Raw genomic sequence first — 22,244 nt, forward strand, 5'->3', positions numbered from 1 at the left:
ACGGTAAAGTTGCACATCTGAACAATGAGCTCAAACTCTCAATAGTTGTTGTTGGGTTTTTTTTTTTTTGTATATATATGTATAATTGTCAAATATTTTTGGAGCAAACTTTTCAAACGCTACAATTTATTTATTTATTTTTTTTGGTGTGTTATTTTTATTAACTTTTAGGCTTGTTGCTATGAACTGCTTTGGATGGAATAAACTACGCTGTGTAGTGTCTTCAGTCGTGAGCTTTTTCCAAAAGAGCATTTCCATATCCTATTAAACACAATGACTCTATTCAGAAATAAAAACACGTCCACCACCTTTGTGAGAGTGGTGAACGGGTTTTGAATTTTGCCATTTCTATTTCATTTTTCTCTTAAAATGTGACTAAAAATAGGCTTTTGACACAGTTAATAACTGTCAGGACGGCCGCAGATTCAGAAATTTTAATTTTTTTACAGGCTCATCATTATAGGTAGCTGCTTTCTCATTGTCACATTGTTTTCATTGTGTCATTTAATATATAGTTATTTTGAACATATTTATTCTAGCCACTTTAATAATTATCTTTGGGTTGGTCACCTCTACCCAAATCATTTACAGTAAAAAAAAAAAATAAAAAAAAAATGTGAAATTTAAAAATGGATAAAATTTCATGAAACGTAAAGATGATTTGTTTCCTCCCCAGCATTCAGTTACAGATCATTCCAAGAACGTTCAGGCTAAGTGATCTATTACAGTGCACAAGATGCTGCCTTTGTTTCTGTGTCAAGGCTACACTGGAATGACGTACAACTAAGGAGTCATATCTGACAGCTGACCTTCGTTCAGCGTACTTGGTACATCTGTGGACTTAACTTTATGGATGTTTTTTAATTTACACTAACGTTTAAAAGTTTGGGGTCACTTAGAAATGTCCTTATTTTAGAAAGAAAAGCAGTTTTTTACATTGAAGATAATTGATGATTAGAAAACCCTTGTGCAGTTATGTTAGCACATGAATAAAAGTGGGAGTTTTGATGGAGAACATGAAATTGTGTGGGCGACCCCAAACTTTTGAACACTAGTGTATATTGTTGAGTCTGCATTCTATCAGACCAGGATGTCACCAGTAGCCTCACATAGCCATCACTGAGCTCATTCTACACTCACACTAACCTGTCTGGATATCGGCAGGTATTCAAATAATTGCTCAGCTTGTCATATATGAATTATTTTCTGTTTGTTTTTTCTTTAAACTCACCTGGCGTATTGTTGTTGACCTCTGGAGTGAAAGGAGAAAGAGAAAACAGGCAAACAAAGCAGCATTAGAAACACTCTTATTACTTGCATGTTGACTGTCATGCAAACGTCTTTACACTTCATGGTCCATGCAGAGGGCCGGCAGAGTGCACGGCCATTTGCATGTCCTGTACAATGTAGAAGGTTTATGGCAATGAGGAGTTAAAGCAGCAACGTTTGGTTTGAAACCATCATTTACTCCCATTACATGAAATTCAAGGAGAAACATTAAACAGCAGCAAACAGCATCTCTTCACACACTGATAGTCCGTCTGTAATCTGTAAATGGACACGTTTTCTCACTGCTGCTGCTAAATCATGAAGACACACAAAATAGACAAGAAAAAAAACTTGAATGAAATAAGAACTTGATTAAATAAAGGTTGCAGAGGATGCATGTCGTCAGCTGTCAGTCCGACACCATACTGATGATTCTGTTGTTCAGCTGCAGTAAAACCACAGCATCTCTACAGTCCACAACCAAGATCCTTCTGTAGAAGATGAATATCAACAGCAAAACTCTCTTTGAGCTTTTCTCATAGACTACAGTGGCAGCCATGTAGAAATGCTGACCTGAGGGTGGCACTAGATAAGTGACCTGGGGTCAAACAGCAGAGATCTTCTTTAAACAGTTTCATTTCTAAACATACAGTGCTGGTTGTTCTGTCAAAATCATCCAATTGACAACATAAAAGCGATGTTAAGGTAATATTGTACAGGTAGATGACTGCCATGGGGATTGTGTGAAGTCAAGAACCCAAAGGTAGCTGGCAATGGGCCTGTATATTTGTATATATTCTGTATATTTTAATACAATGATTAACAAAACAACACATGAAACAACTACAGACTCCCACTGATGAACATATAAATTAAAATTGCCACCCAGCACTAACAATGTCTGAATATAATGTGAAGATTTTATTATATAGTTCATAGTCGTAGTTCATTCTAGAACCATGTTCAAGAAGTTCAGCTATTTAGAAATCACAGATGTACTCAGTGTTGTTTAGTGATCACTGGTTTAACAACTGGTTTTATTATTAGTCTCTACTGTATTGTTAATGCTGCTTTTCCAAAGAATTGGTTTTTGATTGTTCATGAGATGAAACTCCTTTTTCGTGAGCTTAGAAATAATGAAAATGTGACACAATTTGTCATCATTTGGCATTTATGTGATGTTGTACAGAGTTTACCCATTTACATTTATTTATTTATTTTAACGCCTCGACACCTTAGTCAGCAAACAGAGTGTTCCTCATCTGAACCATCCTGTTGTTTGATTATTGAAGAATATGTGCCTCAGTTAGTTAAACCACTTACAGAAATGAAGTAGCTGGAAATGAAGTAAAAGGTAATTGACTTGAGATGCATTAAATGTTCTTAGCGTGGACTAATTGGGCATGTTAGGGACTTAATGTGAACACAAGCAGATGGAAGTCAATCTGATATGCATTAGATATTAATTCAGTTTAAACTGAAGTCTGTCAGCTGCTCTCCAACATGGAAGGAGCTGCTGCAGTGGTCATCTGGGAGACCGTGTGTGTGTGTGTGTGTGTGTGTGTGTGTGTGTGGGTGTGGGTGTGGGTGTGGGTGTGTGTGTGAGGGGTGCAGGATAATCTTGCTAAAGCTTCAATTCCTTTGGGTCTTTTATGAACCCGTTGATTTGTTACAGATTTCCATGGCACTGAACTCCACTCTCACACAGAGGAACACTCCTGACAGAGGGAGATTAGAGCAGATTAAGTGTGTATGTACGTGTAAACATACGCACGCACGCACACACGCACGCACACACGCACACACACACACACACACACACACACACACAGAGAGAGAGAGAGATAAAGAGAGTGACATGCAGGATTTCGTGTAGATTCCTCACACTGATTGTTTTTGCAACTTTGAAGTGTCATCCTGTCAGATTGTTGCATCATAAAAAGAGTAAAAGCCTGAAACGTTTCTTCCATTTCACTTATTGATGTTTCACATGATTTAATATAAAAAATATAGAATACATAAATGTGTGTCATTCTATATTGCAGTACAAAAACTCCATAATATTACTGATTTAACAGTTTCAGGTAACAGCTGTTGATTCTGGTTGTTTTACTGCTGTTTAGTCTCAATTACCACATAGAGATTTATTGCGTACCTGATTTATTACGACAAATTTAAAGGAATTGTTCACCATTTGGAGAGATTTAATTATTTAAATTTTCTCTTTGAGCACTATGTTAAGATGGAAATGAGTGAGAATCAGGTACAGACCTCAAACATGGCTTTTAAAACTTAAAAAACAGAGTGTCAGTCTCACATTTTCGATGTCTTTGAGTTGTTAGCAGATCCATCAAGAACAGAATTGTCCTTCTAACCTTCTCACATAGTTTTACTTCAATAAATGTTCAAATTATCTAATATCTCAACAAAAGTAACAAAATACAGAAAATCAGCTGAAACTGAAAATAGATTTATGGTCAGAACTTTGTTTTTGTCTTTGTTCCACTAACATGAATCATGTTTGGAGATTTATCTGCCGTCTCTGTAAATAAAACTGGACATAAAGTAGTTTAAACCAGCTGGGCCTGGAGCAGCTACAGCAGAGGTGTCAAACTCATTCTAGTTCAGGTTCTACATTCAACCCAATATGACCTTCAGTGGACCGGACCAGTAAAATTACAGCATAATAATCTATAAATAACCACAACTCAAAATTTTCTCTTTTTAAATGAAATAAGGACATTCTGAAAATGTTCATATTTAAGGAATTATCTTTTTACAAAACATTCTGAACAACCTGAAGTTGATTAAGAAAGAAAAGTTAAATTTCAGCTACATTCAGCCTCAGTTTATCATTTCCACATTACAACTTCCAGATCACAGAGTGTCTACAAAGGAACACAACATTTAGTCACAGCTGTCTGGAACTGAACAATCTAGTATTTTACTTTATGATCAAAACGACAAAAGTCAGACACAAAACAACAAAAAGAAGACAAAATATTACAAAAACAAGACACAAAATGACAAAAAATGAGACAAACATGATACAAAAAAAGAGACAAGTAATTTAAAAAGAGCTACAGAGTTACATTTAAAAAGTTACAGAGGAACAAAAAAATGGACAAATGACAATGAGGCAAAAAATGACTGAAGTGAGAAACAAAACAACAAAAAAGTAGACAAACAACACAAGCGAGACAAAAAGACACAAAATGATACGCAAAACAACAAATAAAGCGAAACACAAAATGACAAAAATAAAACCAAAGACACAAGTGAGACGAAAAGGAAACACAAAACGACAAAAACGAGAAACAAAGCGACAAAAACATGAGACAAACAACAAAAGTCAGACAAAAAACCAACAAAAACGAGACAAAATATTACAAAATGAGACGTGAAACGACAAAAGAACAATGAACAATCTAATATTTTTACTTTATGATCCAAACACCTTGTCATGGTCTAGAAATAATTTTAAATTTATAGTTTTACTAATATACAATCTGCAGTTAATGTCTTCTCTGGAATTTTTACACTTTGAGGGCCGGATTGGACCCTCTGGAGGACCGCTTTTGGCCCACGGGCTGCATGTTGGACTCCCCTGAGCTACAGGATCTGAATACGTTTTCCATCATGTATTTTATTATGCACCGGCATGAGCTGTTGGAATCTGACATAAATCTGGAGGTGCAGGTGGTTCTAATGTCCACGTATTTGCTCTTCAGTCTATTCATAAGGTTCTGCTGCACAATAACAATTTCAGGTTATTTCTGTTATGGAACTGATTTCACTCACACACCATGTCAGGGAAATTTAAACATACGTTGGTTTAACTGTCCAACAATACCATAATAACTGCCTAAATGGAACGGCAGTGGGGGACACAGCAGATAGAAAGAAGTAAATACAGGGAGAGAACAGATTAACACTTTTGTCTCCCAGTTTGACTCTCAGACTAATCTGTCATCCACAGCTCAGTCATTCTGGCTCTCTCCCTTGATCATCGTCCTCCCTGCTGCTCCGTCATTTTGTTCTCTATCTTGACCTATTTCCTTTGACAATTTCCTTCCCCCTGTATTGTGCCTGTTTCTGTCATCAGGCTTTAGTGTGAGTGTTTGTGGAGTGAGGAGACAGGGAGGTGAAGATAGAGAAACGTCTGAACACATGAATGTTTAATAAAGATGCCGCACAACAAACCGATCAAACTCTCTCAAGTAGTTTCCAGAGGGAGACCTGCCAACATTTAACTCAAACTCATTCTAGTTCAGGGTCCACATTCAACCTAGTCTGATCTCCAGTGGACCGGACCAGAAAAATCACAGCATAATAACCGATAAATAACCACAACTCCTAATATTTCCTTTGATTTAGAGCAAAAATGTTCACATATAAAAAATTATCTTTTTACAAAACATTGTGAACAACCTGAAATTTATTTAGAAAAATAAATTCAATTTCAGCAATATTATTCCTCAGTTTATCATTTCCACATTACAACTTCCAGAACGCAGTGTCTACAAAGGAACACATTTAGTCACAGCTATCTGGAATTCAATGACAGAGTATTTTACTTTATGATCATGATGACAAAAGTCAGACAAAAAAGACAAAAAATAAAACAAAATATTACAAAAATGAGATGCAATATGACAAAAACGAGACACAAAACCACAAAAAATTAGACAAATGACACGAAATAAACAAAAAAGAGACAAAAAGTTACAAAGCGACATAAAATGGACAAATGACAAAAATGAGACAAAAAATGACAACAGCGAGAAACAAAATGCCAAAATAGCAGAGAAACGACACAAACGATACACAAAACAATGAATTAAAACACAGAATGACAAAAAATAAGACAAAAAACACAAGCAAGACGAAAAGGAAACACAAAGCAACAAAAACATGAGAAATGACAAAAATTAACAAAACGACAAAATCAAGACAAAAAAAAGCAGGACAAAATATTAGAAAAATGAGACACAAAATGCCAAAAGAACAATGAACAATCTAGTATTTTCCTTTATGATCAAAACAACTTTTTCCTGGTCTGTACATTATTTTATATTTACAGTTTTATAAATTTAGAATTTGCAGTTAATATCTTTTCTGTAATTTTTACATTTTGAGGGCCGGATTGGACCCTCTGGAGGGCCGGTTTTGGCCTGCGGGCCGCATGTTTGACCTCCCTGATATAACACAAAACAATGACAGCATCAAGAGCCTCTGATGCTCTCTTTATCCTCCAGTTCCCCATCCATTCCAGAGAGATCAACATTCTCTGAGGTGACTCACAAGTACTTTCACAAACTTATTCATCAGCAAACACATAATCTTAAAGTAAAAGTATGACTCTCCTTTTAATTCAATACCCAAAAGGTGAGGCGAGGATAGCAGCGGATTAGAGCTCAAAGTGGATTACTTAAAGGGATGATTCATGATGTGCTGGATAAAGTGGGAGAGCACAGTGATTAATGAGGTATTTCAAAATCTGCCTTCTCTCATCACTGCCGGCTAAACTGATTGTTTTCTGCACATTTTAAACATGGGAGCTCCATTAAAGGTATGTACAGTACCTACACACAAGATGGCTCATTACAGCGCTGAAGGCTTCATTATTATTATTATTATTCTTTCTATCATCACTGTGACAGCCAGCAGCCATGTCTCATGTTGATCTGAACATACGGGCAGCTGGAGAAACAGCCAGGACGGGCTGATGAAGCCATCTGCTCATGTCGGACTGTTGGTGGTGGACAACTGGTGGAGCAACGGTTTGACTTGACATACTGAGTTAATAGTGGATTTAACTAAAGCATCATCTGCTGTATGAGTCCATCGGTCATGTGGAGTTAGTGGAGAATTTAGCGACTGGCTTAATGTGCAGATTTGTTTCAAAGCAAGAAACCTACCAATTGATCAAAATATCTTCAACATCAAATCAGTCAATCAATGCGGTGGTCAAGAGGATAATGGAAAAACTAGTAATTAGAAAACAAAATTCAGGGGATTTTAGTGGTGGTGGAGACTGAGCTGGTCCTCATTCCTCAACTAAACACATCACACAAAATCATGACCTTCATCTCTACAATTCTACAGTTTCATTTATCAGACAATTTCATTCCAAAGCGACGTCCATCTGAGAGTAGATCCAACACATTAAGGATCTAGTCAGGACAAAACAACCTGGATAAGAGCCATAAAACTAGTTCAGATGTGATAACAGGACCGTGGTGTCTACAGGAAGTGCAGACGGAAGAGGACTTTTTTTTTTTTTTGCAGTCTGTCAAGTGTAAAGATGTTCAGTGAAGAGCTGGTTTTAGTCTTTTCTTAAAGACTGAGAGAGACTCTGCAGATGGAACAGAGTTTGGTAACTCGTTCCTCCACCAGGGAACCACAGAGGAGAAGAATCCAACTATGGACCTGCCCTGTTGTGGAGGTTGGATCAGGAGCCTTTTGTTGGCCGAGCGTAGTGAGATGGAGGGAGTGTAGACCTGGATGAGAGAGTTCAGGTAGGAGGAGATGTTTCCATTCTAGTTCTGAATGCAAGAGTCAGAGTTTTGGATTTCATTCTGGCAGCAGCTGGAAGCCAGTGCAGCGATGTGAACAGCGGGGTGACATGAGCTGTTTCTAGATGAAAGCCAGACGTTCTACTGCATCCTGGACCATCTGCAGAGGTTTGACCTCCATGAAAGGAGGCCTCCAGTAAGGAGCTGCAGTAGTGGATGGTGATGTTAGAGACCTGGACCAGGAGTGGAGCTGCATGTTCAGACAGGAAGAGTCTGATCTTCCTGATGTTCTACAGGACGAATCGACACGACCGAGCAGCAGAGGACACATGAAGGTCATCCATCATGACACCCAAGTTTCTGGCAGAATTCATACATCTCATCCATAGTAAAGTCCCTCTCTGTGAGGTGTCTCTACAGCCACATACCTCTTGATTCATCATCTGTCATTTACATCTTACTTTGGCTTGTCTTCTTTACACTTTGACGCAGATGTTAGCCCACATCTCACAATCGCCACCACTCTAGTTCTGCTGCTGCTACTTCAAACAACAGACCTCCCAGTTAGACACGATCTTAACTGGTGAGATGTTAGGAAATTCTTAAGTTTGGTGAACAAAGATTCTGCTCTACTCCTTGGCTGGATGACAGCTGCTTTAATGCTCAGAGCTGCACTGACTCTGTGACCCAGCCTCTTAGTAAGCACATTTATCCGTTCACTGACAAGTTCAGCAGCTGTGCTTGGAAAGGCTGAGGTTCAGCTGAGGTGAAGACAGTCCTTAAGTGATGAGGGAGCTCTCTGGTGGGAACCTAGCGGTATCTGTAGTCATCGTTGGTGGTGGATCAACAACTGCACACACACGAGTGGCTAAAGCAGCACCAGATGACACTGGATTGTTTTAGGAGAGTCTATCACAGGGTTACAGACAAACAATCACACTCACATTCACACCTACTGACAATTTAGAATCACCAGTTAACCTCAGCATGTTTCTGGACTGGGCTGCACAGTGGATTGGCGGTTAGCTCTGTTGCCTTGCAGCTGGAAGATCCCTGGTTCTCATCCCGGCCTTCCTGGGATCTTTCTGCATGGAGTCTCCATGTTCTCTCTGTACATGTGTGGGTTTTCTCCAGGTTCTCCAGCTTCCTCCCACAGTCTCACAGAAGAGACCGGAGCACAAATAGAAGTAATGTTTTTTAATATCTATATTGATTTTAAATTATTTTGGACGGAATTTGCTTTGAATCTGTGCTTCTGAACCACACAGCGTCTGACTCGTATCGATTACTGTATCAGTTAATCTTTGGACCGCTGTTCTTAACAGCTTTTATGAAACTGCCAGCAGTCACAACAAGCTCTGAAAAAACGTTCTTCAAAACGACTCCTGTGGCTTCGATGTCTTTAAGAGTTAACGGACATGGAGTGTGTAAAGGGCATACTGCTCATCATCATGTTTTGTTGAAATTTAATTCACATCAGGGGGATTTGTCATGAATCAAAAGACACATAACAAATCTTAATCAGAAAACTTCCTTCATATCTTCGTATATTAACCTTAATGCATGATTTTTAAAAATTAGTTTGATAAGTTTTTTATATGATCTTTTGAATATTTAGTTCAATTCTGAAGGGTGCTAATTAAACAAAGAGCTCTAAGGCCTAACAACTTGTAATTGCCATTTATATCAAAGAATAGATGTAATTTTATTGCAGTAAATACAGACTGTGTGTTTTATCCAGTTTGTCTTTACAGACTGACAGCATATAAAAATAGAGGAATCTTTATAGCTGTAGTTGTCCTCCACATCAATCAGACTCGTAGAACATTTTTCATGTTTTTCCTGGAAAAAATCCTTTTGAACTTAGGCTGAAAGTCATACTTTACTGTCTCTCAGCTGTGCCCTATTCTCTCCCTGATGTATTCAGAGAGTAGGCAGTCCACCGGTCCCACTCAGCCAGCCTTATTAAGCATGTTATTTATCCTTTAACAATCACTGATCTAAATTCTCTCAGGGCTGCCTGAGTTCCCTGCTTCCCAACACCTATCAGGGGCTTGCAGGAGGCAGTCAGGCAGATAGGCCAGACAGGGAGAGCCAGACATAAATCAACAGTGGGAACGGGTCCCAGCATGGAGGCTGTAAATCAAGGCTGGGAAAAGTAGCCTATCAACCTACAAGGGTCACCAGCACCCTCACATCATGCTTCACAGCACCGAGGGGCTGGATAGAAGGTGGGGAAAGATGAGGGAGAATCCACGGCCATGCCACTGAAGAGCTGGAGCACCACGTATCAGATCACGCTCAACTAAGAGTCCAAAATGTTTGTCATGTAGGGTGGTGTTCTATATGGTGCTGGGATAAATCAGTGTAGAATTGTCCTGTTAAACACTGAGTTAAAACTGTGAACTGTGGTCCACTTAAATGTAGACAAAGCAAATATTTAACATTCTAAAACTTTTATGCTGGATTTTCTTTTGTTTTGTCAGTTTATTAGTTTGTTTGCATTACAGCTGTTGGGGATATTCATGTTCCCCAGAAGATGAATTCTAAATATTCTGGTGGCATCTGCACTTCCTGTAGATTCTATTATCCCACCTGAACTTGTTTTATAGCTCTTATCCAAGTTGTTTTCTCCTGACTAGATCCTTGATGTGTTGGATCTACTCCCAGATGTACGTCACTTTGGATAAAAGCTAAATGAAATTATAGAACTGTTGAAGAATCGGGCCAAATTTCCCTGTGACACGTTTGTCCTCCACAGCATGTGAGCAGGAACGTGCCCTGTTGTTCTGACTTCAGATCTATAAAATGAGGGTTATTATGTCATGTCATAACCCCATCCTATGTCAGGTAAAATCAGCAGTTGTGTGACGTTCCACAACAGAGGCCAGTTTTGATATAACGGGTGATCTCTACGGTCCCGCTGGCTTAATTCAGTGTTTTTACTGACCCCAGAATTGTCCGACGTGCTCTAGGATTGGCATTTTTATTTATACAAAACAAAAAAAAAAAAAACAAGACTCACATGAAAATTACACTTTCCGAAAGATAAAGCCAACAAATGTAGTGAGTGTGTTGATATTAAATTCACTCTGTAGATAAATTTCTAGATTTCAGATTTTTTAGACCCTCACTGTCCACTGGTGCCACCCTCAGGATAGAGTTCACAATTTTAGCCTTTTGAAACCAAACAGAGCAAAATGATCAGTATACCACTCTGTCAGACACTGTGATGGTGTAGGGTGTGGTCTCTGTTAGCTGATAGCCATCAGCGACAAACAGTGACTCCATCAGCTGACAGTGAAAAAATGTTCAGTTAGTCGGAGATGTGTCCAAAGCACTCGTTCATCTGCATTCATACAATAGAACTTAACACATAAATGCCTTTAAGTGGGTGAGTTTATGATGATTTTCTTTTATATCAGCTATATAATGCTGTATGAAGTGTCAGTGTCTGCATCCTGGCCTGATAGGTTAGAAACATCCATTCCACACCCTCTCCAGGACTGTCAGTTAACACACTGTTAACCAGAGGCCTGTTTGGTTCTACAGAGATATCTAACAGAAAGATTCAAATACATGTACACACTCAGGCTAACAAGACGTTTGATGCTGTACATCAGACATACTATACAGTGGTGACTAACAGATCTGAAGACAGGAAAAAATACACCAACACTTAAAGAACTCTCTCGCATGTTTGCCCAGTACTCAGAGCAGAGGTCAGTGAAGGAAAATGTTTCTTCACCTCTCTAAAGCAGACAGAAGCTGCTCTGAGTCCTTCTGTGGCCTGATGCTGTGACAAAGCACTGACTGAACTCGCAGATTTTCTCTAATACTTCACACACCAGCCAGTCGTCTGCCGTCCTCATGCAGTGAACGACGACTAGACGACACAAACATGTCTACCCTCGGAGCCACCGTGTCTGTTAAATGCTGCACATTCAATCAGCTGAGCAAAAGCCAAAGCAGCTCAGCCACCACCTCACCGCAGAGAAAGGAAAAGCCCTGACACCTCCCCCCACCCAGAGATAGATAAAAAAAAAAAATAAAAACCTAATCTTTAAATTCCAGATTCCCTGGCCTATTGTCTGTGTGCTGGGGATTTGGCATCAGCCCAATTGGGATGCAAATTCCATATTTGTGAGAGAGTAAGAGAAGCGCCTGAATGTGGAAGAAGAAGAAACAACAACAAGAAACAGTAAAATAAATACATTCACAAATTACCTCTGACCTGAATTAATTAAAGAGGAGAAAAGAGTTAAGTGACTTTCTCATCTAAGTGGTATTGATTATCTTATAAAGAGTCAGATTATTGTGTCTCCTCAGCTGCTGGGAGCTGCTGCTTTGGAAAGCCTGAAGAATGCGTATTGATCGTGAATAATTAAGCACATGGAGAGAGTTTTTTCAGAGCAGAGGTGCCGGGATCCATTTCATTTCATACGCTGACTGCATGTTCACAAATTACCACAACAAAACAGGAATTATCACAGAATGTTCCGAGCTCAGGATTTATCAAATGACAGGAAATCCAAGTTTTAACATAAAGCAAATGAAAGTCGCTTTTATTTGGCCTACAGGGAGGAAATGCATGGGAGGAAATGAGTAAAGGGTTTTCTTTTAATAGAAATCAATTTTAGTCTGGGCACAGCCAGCTGTAGAGCAATTGAAACACAGCTCTGGCAAAATTCTCAGCACAAAGGGATGTGATATAAAACACCTGCCATCTTGTGATTGGGTGAAGAAAGGGGGCTCAGGAGGCCCCATTCTCTCTAAAGGCGTCCTTATCACTGCCTGCAGGACCGATGCCATTAACCTCTGCCTGACTGGCTAACTGTGCTTAGATTAGCTTTTTGATTTTACAGCTCAGTCACACACACACACACACACACACACATACATACACACACATACACACACACACCTGATATATTCTGATACCTGGTTTAATAGCGGAAATAAACCTTAGCCTGAAAAGGGAAGAATCTAAGCCATGTAAAAAAAAAAAAAAAAAAAAACAGTGAAACCTTCATGTTCATGATAAAGTCTTTAACATTCCTGGTGGGTAGCATGATAAATGAAGTCCCATTGGACAGGTGAAATCAGCTGGATATTATTCTCCAAATGTGAAAGAACCCTGTAGCAACCAATAACATAATACCTGCTAATAACATTATCATTTTGGTCATTTTAAATGCAATAAAGCCAAAAACATAACATGAAAAGCACTCAGAGAGTGCACTATTCCACCAGGACTGTTCTTTCCCTGACCTTGTGCTGAGCACAGGCGTGTGTTCTCCATGTGTACATTATGTACGGATACCAAATCACGTGACCTAAATATGTAGCAGGCGACGGGAATTGATGGGACTCAGAAACACCCCCACAATTTAATCAGTTGTTCTTTGGATCATTTCTGATGGATAAGTCCTGATAAGTCCTCAGTGGTGGATTTGTAGTAGAATCATAATCATGTGATCATCAGCAGGCAGCTGACGTAGTGTTCACTTGTTGTCATGGTTACAGTGACGCCGTGCCACTTTCTGGCAATGATGCAGAAATCTAGAACAAATCTTTGGATCCAGACTATAAGCTGCATCACTGCCAAAATCTAATCACTTGGTTCTTGTGTCATTTCTGACCTTCCCTGAAAATTTCATCCAAATCTGTTTGTCCGTGTTTTAGTAATGTTGCTGACAGACAGACAGACAGACAGATCAACACCGATCATCACATAACTTTGCCGCGCTCCTTGGCGGAGTAATGACTTATTACATTATTGACAAAATATTTTCATGTTATTGGTTCAAAACCTTTATTACATTATTGGAAAGTTATTACATTATTGGGTTTATTACATCTAAAATGACCAAAATCCTTACGTTATTGGTTGCTACAAACCTTCAGTGAAGTCAGTTCTTATTTTAACTAGTCTCATCTAGCTTCAAGCTAAAGTTGATGAGTTTGTTTCACAGTTGGAGTCTATCAGTGTGAATGATGGTAATGTTAGAGGCTTTAGAGGGTGAGTTACCTTCACTGCAGAAGCGGCCCTTGTATTCAGTTTTGGAGCAGTCACAGACCGGCTCTCCATCCACCACTGTGCATGTCCCTCCATTCTCACACGGGTTCACGGTGCACCACCCCTCGGACTCCAGGGGCACCTTAAGGCTTCCCAGGAACAGGGGCTGTGAGATGCCATATTTGAGGTCTGTAATTGTTCCCCTGAAGGGCTGCATGTTTCGCACTGTAGGCAGTGTAAGTGCACCGCTGCGGATGTCCTGAGGTACTCCACCCAGGAACAGGTCGCTCACTATTTTCATGAACTGACGCTGAGGCTGCACTTCATCTGCTTTGGCCTGGCCGTCCAGCACCAGCACCGTGCGCAGGTTATACCTGCTCAGGGTGGCAACGTGCCAGCTGCCATCGTCTACTCGTCTGTCAGACACGATGGTGGTCTCAGCACAATCGATGCTGAAGCGCAGCTGCAGCCGTCCCTCCACTACCGACAGCTGCAGAAAGTCACAGTAACCTCCATCATCGAAGTACAGCAGCAGCGCCTCTGAGGCCTCTGTCTTAAACTGGAAGCTGAGGTCACCGCGGGTGCTGGCGTCCCAGCGGAGGTAGCGCGCCCACTGACCTGGTGTACCTAAAAACTCCAATCCCAGACATGTGCTGAGGAACACTTGCAGCCTGATAGAAAAACCTACAAGATCCATAGCTGCAAATATTTAGTGGCTCCAAGAAAGTGTCTGAGGGGATTCAATCACAATGAACTCTTAGGGTGCTTAGACTGAACTTCAGGGTTCCACAGTTTTATCCACAATAACTATACACATATATTCAGATAAATATTTCATATAAAAATATGTTTTAAAAGGGAAAAGGGCAACAATGGGAGAACAGTCGTTGCGTTTAACAGTCTTAAGGTAAATCACAATAATTAGTCCAGTAGCTGCAGGGCAGTGATCGTTAGGAGGAATCCTTGTTTTCCTCTCTGGGGTTAAAGAGGGCTAACCGTAGCAGGAGGGGATGTTTTAAGATGCCTTTCTATGCTGTAGAACAGATGAAATCAAGACTTGTCGAGCGAGGTCTGATGGAATGGACTTCTCTGGATATCAGGGAGAGTGGAACGTCCTCCTTCATTTTGTCTGCTGGGAAATGGAGCTGACAAGGGATCGGCTGGCCTCTCTCAGTTCCATCACTGTCAGAAAGAAGAGGAGCACAGGGTTATGATGGGTCCGTCAGCATCGATCTTACTACTGCTAATACTACAGCATACATCTCAGCTCATGACAGCAGCACATTATATCAGTGTGGACGTTCTTAATTAGAACTTACATAAGTGAGGAAAGCTTAAAGAAGCACTGTAGTCATTACATGCATTTTAGTATCATGTACTTACTCAGTGGGACAAAGTAAAAAATACATTTACTCAAGTACCTCATAACTTTATGTAAGGATTCCCATTTTATGCTGCTTCGTGCAACTCTCTGTTCCACATTTGTTTAGTGATGATCAGATGGAAATTTAAGTCCTATTCACAGAAAAAAAGGAACATGAGTATATTTATATGTAAAAGTGTTTTCATTTAGAAACATTGTGTATTTAAAGGTTCACTTGAAATTTATAATGCTGCACTGTATTTTTCCCAATTCCTGGACTTATTACATATGGATGCTGATAAACTTTTAACAATTTTTAACGGCTTCAATGGGCAGTTTAGTTATCGTCGTTTTCCTACAATATCTTTGGAATGAAATCATTTCATTTTCCAGCCGTTCCTCCAAAAACATGTTTTTGATATCATTCCATTTACATTTCTAAGTTCCCTTTTATACTTTTAAAGAAAGTATGATATTTGTATTACTACCCCAAACACTTTATCACTGATAATATCGTACTAGAGGTGATGGAGGAACGGAGAGCAGCAACAGCTGGAGGAAAGAAAATGGCTGCTGACATTTTTCTGTTGCTGTTCTCTGTAATATTCTTCTTTTTCAAATATCAAAATGTTCAAAATCTGTTATAAAATTAAAAAATAAACATATTTCAAACATGCAATCATCCTTGTGTGGACAAAAATATAAAACAAACAATAATACAAATTATTATTCTGAACCAAAATGACCAAAACGAATGGCAAAAAAAAAAAAAAAAAAACACATAGATTCTTATTTGGGTCATTTTGAACCCACTAATGGAAGAGTGTAGGTCCAATCACTGGAGCATTTAAAGAATAATAATGTGTTATATTTGATCTGTTGGTATTTTTGTGTGTCCACAAGTATTCAAATGCAGTGAAATAGAAATATAAAATAAATAATATATATTGAAGTAAAGTACAATTACTACACTGAAGTAAAAAGTCCATATTAACACAAATCACATGCAATCCACAAATAAAATGTGCTATAATAATGTTTAAAATGTGTATAGAGAGGTATAGAAGGTGGGTGAATTGTAATGAATGTGAATGTAAATATTAATCTGCTGGAATATTTTGTTCCCTTTTTTTTTTTTTTTTTGCAGGATACATGTTGTGTTTGCATCTGCCAGCCAGCATGTTTCAGGGTTTAAAAAGACGCCTTCCCCCTCCATTCACAGATCAAACACAAAGGCCATAATCTGAGTGGAATCAGAGGTAATAAGTTCTCTGATGGAGAGACGTCCAGCTTCTCAGAAGGAAGAGGTTGACCTTATTTTAGCTGACTGCTCACAGCTGACTTGTCCAGTGATGTTGGCAGTCATCAGGCCTGAATAAAAGTGCCTGTGAAATTGCTGCATTTTTCCCTCCTCTACAAAGGTTGTCTGGAGTTATCGGTCATCTGCTGGGTAAATTAGTCTCATTATTCTTATGGCAGTGCATGACTATCAGTCAGCCAGGCAGACCGCCTTTATCTGATGACCAGCCTGGAGAGACAGCGTTCTGCTGAATCCTGGTGAATAATAAGCGGCACATAGAAACACAACCAGGTACTGGTTCAATATCCAGCAGCCAAGCATTGTCTTTAACGTATATAAGATACATTTTGGTATTAACAAGTGTTGATGGATTGTAAAACAAACAAAAAAAAAAAATGCAAAAATAATTTATTCTGAACAATGAAGGAAATGTAATGATGTTCATCATTCGTGTTCATCATGATTTCTCAGAATCAAAATCATGATGAACACAAACACCACAGTCCAGTGTTCATGCACTTTACCAGTTATTTACTGAAAGCGTCTGCCTGCTGATAAAAGTGCTGATTCAGAAAGTGAAACCAAAACAAAGATCTAAAGGAGGCTAGAAAGATCTGACAGGAACCGCAGACATGGTTGATGGTTGTAGTGTTCATCCTCATGAAGCTCACATTATGATCATCAGCTTCCATTTCCTTCCAGTCCAGATGGAGCTCTCAAACATGACTTTTTAACACAGAATACAAACAGAACTTGGTACCAAGTGTTTGCAGCACCATCTTTTAGTGTTTCTGAAAGCTTTCTAAAACACAAGCAGTGGATGTTGTTTTAGAAATGAGGGTCAGTGCGAAATAAGATGGAAAAAAAATGAAAATAAGGACAACACTCAGAATTTAAAAACGCCTGAAAACAGTCTGACTTATTAGACATAAAATCTCAGAAAAAGGGATTACAGTGTGTGTGTGTGTGTGTGTGTGTGTGTGTGTGTGTGTGTGTGTGTGTGTTGGTGATGACAGCGTATCACTGCACAGCTGATTCAAGTGGCTAACCTTGGACAGCGTGTGTCTGATAGCGAATAATCCAGGATGTCTGCCGGCACTCCTGAGAGCCTCAATTTTTCATTACAAGATTTTACAACACTTCACTCAACGTGTGCTGAGGCATGTATTAGTAATGGTGTCTTTACATGCACACTGGTTCCTGTTATAACTTAATCTGGTTTTAACCATGATCAGTTAGATACAAAGAAGAAATTACAGATTGAATTGTATTTTCTTACATTTTAGGCCTGCATCACCAGACATTCACAAATGTGGTGGTTCATTTCATTCAGTGCTGCTCAGACACATAACTGAAACTAACAGCGATTCTTTATTTTGTGGATCAGCAGGTCACATCTCTCGAAGCCACACCGTCAGGGTTTTACTGGAGTACAGTGGGGTGATTTAACAGCTGTCATTCAGGAAGCAGCCCTCTGGATTTGGAATGATTAGATGACTTTTAGAAAGGCCTGGATTAGGTGTCCTCAAGATATGGTTGGAAATGCATGACAATATTGGACCTTCAGTTATTTCTTTGACCTCTTCTTTCTCTTGAACAACTTATATAAACACTACCGTCAAAAGTTTTAGCACAGCCTACATTCAAGTAGTTCAAGTCCAATGAACAGCTGGAATGGTCCAAAGGTAAGTGTTGAACTGCCAGAGTTGAAAAAAAGTTAAGGTTACCCAAAACTGAAAAATAATGTACATTTCAGAATTATACAAAAAGTCCTTTTTCAGGGAACAGAAATGGGTTAACAACTTAAAGCTGTTCTGCAGCAATGGAGGTTGATCAAGCCTTGAAAGTTGGTGCTACTAAATCCTACATGTGTCCCAACTTTTCTAGATTCCTTCCAACCCCCTCTGTCTGCATAAAGTAGTGTTGGAACACACCGTGGAACCCTCCAGAGCATTATTTGAACAGGAAGTACTGCAGAAAGTAGTGTGTTGCTATAAAAATGGAGAGGAAAAGGCAATTAACAATAGAAGAGAGACAGACCATAATAACACTGAAAAATGTAGATCTTTCCTACAGAGAGGAAGAAAATCAAGGTGTCAGAGAGTCCAGTTTTCTTCACTATCAAAAGGCTCAGAAACTGGAGGAAACTCTGACAGGAAGAAGTCTGGAAAACCCAAAGCCACAACAGAACCAGAAGACCAGTTTGTGAGAGTCTACAGCTTGGTGATAGGAGCTCACAGGACAACAGCTTCAATCAGCTTCATAGTGGTCATAGGAAGAAGTCTCAGTTTAACTGTGGAGAGAAGACTTGGAGCTGCAGGTTTGACAGGTGGAGTTGCAGCAGAAAGCCGTTGCTAAGACGTCAGAATAAGAAAAAGAGGCTTTCCTGGACCATGAAACACCACCAATGGACTACTGAAGACTGGAAGAAGGTATTATGGACTGATGAATCAAAATTTGAAATCTTTGGTTCATCAGCAGGATTTTTGTAGCCGTCCAGTAGGAGAAAGGATGGTTCCTCAGTGGGACATCCCACAGTCCAGAAACATGCTGAGGTTAACTGGTGATTCTAAATTGTCTGTAGGTGTGAATGTGAGTGTGATTGTTTGTCTCTATGTGTAGCCCTGTGATAGACTGTTACCTGTCCAGGTGAACCTGTAATAGACTGTTATCTGTCCAGGTGAACCTATGATAGACTGTTACTTGTCCAGGTGAACATGTGATAGACTGTTACCTGTCCAGGTGAACATGTGATAGACTGTTACCTGTCCAGGTGAACCCTGCCTTCACCCTCAGTCAGCTGGGATAGACTCCAGCCCCCATGACCCTGACAGACTTCAGAGGGTTCAGGGGTGTATAGATGAGAAATTTGGATCAATGTATGATTATCTGACACCTAACATGGCTTCATAGCTATTATTAATATCAGAATTATTTAAAATATTGCAGCATACTTGATATTCATTCTATTTGCTGCAAAGCAAAATAAATAATTGGAATGCATTCCAGCCTGATAATATGAATAATGCTCTAATTTACTTCACAGTCACACATTTTGTTTAACAGACGCCTGCAGAGCTGACTTAAACCACACAAGGACAGACATTTATGTTCAGCAGTAACTCTGGGTGTCGTTTAATCAGGATGTGTGCATGTGGCAGCAGAAACAGAAGGAGAAAGAATGAACTACCAGTGGATCCCGGTGCTGCACTCATACATTTCCATGACAATAAGGATAACAAGGCAGCTCATCCAAGTACCTCCAGACAGGCTCTGAAGTACCTGCTCGATGAAAACAACAAGATCCCAGAAACCAATTCAGATGCTTTTGTAAGCCACAGATACTCATAACTAGAAACAAAACCCCTTCACCCTAGACAGAAAGCTGTAAAAGGCACCTGGTTAATAACCTCAGCCTGCAGACTAACAAATGCACAAAGATGCCTTTAGGACAGAAGGTTCAGGTCAGCAGAAGCGATCTATTGGCTGTTTTACATGGACCAAGAACCTTCAGCTACATGTATCACTATGCTGACCTGTGATACTTTAGCAGTGGACAGAGGTCAACCTGAAACACCTCTTCTCTCAGCTAAACCAGTCCAACCCTGCATGTGAGGTACAGTCATGTTTCCTGTGCTGTTCTGCTATTTAGAAATCCATCTGTGCTGTTTCACTGTATCTGCTCACACTCAGATCAGCATGGATGAAACAGAAAGAGGCCGTTAGTGAGAGCGGAGACACTGCTGGGCGTGGCAGTGATTATCTAGACTGCTTTAATTTACCTTCACTGACCAGACACGTCTTCAGACTGATGACAGCTGCAGTGACCACAAACAGGGCTCTGTATGTTGACACTGATTACTGGGATGATGTTTACTACATTAAAACACCAGTCATCATGTTACAAGTTCTACGTTTCACAGTCGAGGCGGGTTCGATACAATGAAATGGAGCATTCTGAGGCCACTCTGTCTCCAAGCTGCCAAAGAGTGAATGCCTCTGTTTTCAGAATGTCAAACAGGAGGTCTAATGGTGCTTTGTGATCAACTATTAGTGAATGCAAACAATATCTAGACAAAATGCAAGGTTTCAGACTCCCTCCTTAATCATTTTGTGCTTGCATCTCCTTATAAGTGATGATTCTGTAATACTGATCCATCAGCACACAGACCCTGTAGTGTTGGGCTGTTTAATCTCTGGGTAATGCGATGATTTTCTACTCTGGTGAACAATTCTATTCTAATGTTTTAATAATTATTTTAAAAATGATTAGGAAATACTGTATTGTATTATATGTATATGACGAGATAGATGTGCTGAAATTCGCCGTTTTATATATTTGAAAAGTGCTAGCATTTTCGTTCCCTTTCAGAAAAGCAAATGTGAACGTTAAATCACTTCCACGTGCTAATCACGGATAAACTGATGCTGATGAAGCAGAGAATTCCCTCTTAGTTTATCAACAGCGACACGAGGAGGAGGTTAAAGCTCTGGAGACTGCAGCTGCTTTGAGCAGCCATCACCTATTAAATCACAGCATATATTATTCTATACCTTTAATCAGAACAGAACATCTGGAACATACTGAGAACTAAAGATAACAGTTATTCATTTTGCATTGTTTGACCCTTCTGTTATGTTGCTGGTGAGATTGATCCATTTTAATGTAAAAAAAAAAATCTTTTGAAAATTATTAAAAGTATTTTTTTGGCATGTAATCAACATATGAAATGAAAATGGTTCATTTTACATATTTGCAAACATACATGCATACATACATACATATACATACACATATATATATATATATAAAAAATATTTATATATACATACATACATATACACATATATATATATATATAAAAAATATTTTTAGATATATAATTATAGTAAAATTTTCTAATACTGAAGATTAACCCTTTTTGTTTACGATGTAATTCCATATGTATTGTTTTGTCGTTTTAATGTCTCCAGTATTAATCCACAATATATAAAATAATTAAGTAATTTAAGCAAAACATTGAATGAGTGGTAATAGTGTGGATAGATAGATAGATAGATAGATAGATAGATAGATAGATAGATAGATAGATAGATAGATAGATAGATAGATAGATAGATAGATAGATAGATAGATAGATAGATAGATAGATAGATAGATAGATAGATAGATAGATAGATAGATAGATAGATAGATAGATATGGTACATTTATTGTAATCAATAGAAATGTGTAAAATAACTGCCTTACAATTATTAGGATTATTATTTAATGATGTATTTATTTTTAAAATTTCCATGAGTGGCTATTTGTTATAATTCATTATTGTCGATCTTTACCTGATAGAAAAGCATACAAAATCTGTTTAGTTTCTGTTGTTGTTTGTTTGTTTGTTTTTAAGCCTTGCTAAGCATTTGAACATCTGTCATTCCTCCCAGCTGTCCAGACAGATTTCCTGCGCCAACAAACATGTTCAACCGTGAGATTCATTACCTAACCTCAGCAGAGCTTCTTCTTCTCCTGCCTCAGGGTGAGATCTGTTCGCTCTGAGCTGCTCATCAGCCATATTAAACCAAACATGTCAGCCCATCAGCGCTGTCCAGCTCTGACATCACACAGGTTCCCCCTTAAAAATGCCCAATCTGCTGCATCATAAATTAAGAATACATAGAATCATTATGTGAGTGTGTGGGCAGTGTGTGGTTAGAGTTGATTAGTCTGGAGTCATTTCATTAAGTACTGAATTTTACCAGTTAAACGGTTCAAATCGGTCTT

General features: G+C 39.0%; 1 protein-coding gene across 10 annotated transcripts in view; it reads right to left on the reverse strand.

Annotated features, from left to right (window-relative positions):
* Window positions 1-22,244, reverse strand: part of nrxn3a (neurexin 3a) — a 190,072-nt gene that overhangs the window by 162,453 nt on the left and 5,375 nt on the right. For 8 of the 10 annotated variants that reach the window (XR_008599903.1, XR_008599902.1, XM_055005560.1 and 5 more), the window contains exons 2-3: window positions 13,819-14,988; window positions 1,232-1,252 (exon numbers count right to left, since the gene is read on the reverse strand). Coding sequence is in view for 8 of the 10 variants with exons in the window: in XM_055005560.1 (XP_054861535.1) it covers window positions 1,232-1,252; window positions 13,819-14,503 (706 nt within the window). In the remaining 2 variants the exon portion in view is untranslated. The remainder of the gene's footprint in view (window positions 1-1,231; window positions 1,253-13,818; window positions 14,989-22,244) is intronic. The other 2 variants (XM_055005566.1, XM_055005562.1) reach the window with 1 other exon arrangement.

This window comes from Amphiprion ocellaris, chromosome 20 (assembly GCF_022539595.1).
Source record: "Amphiprion ocellaris isolate individual 3 ecotype Okinawa chromosome 20, ASM2253959v1, whole genome shotgun sequence".
Classification (NCBI taxonomy): Eukaryota; Metazoa; Chordata; class Actinopteri; family Pomacentridae; genus Amphiprion; species Amphiprion ocellaris.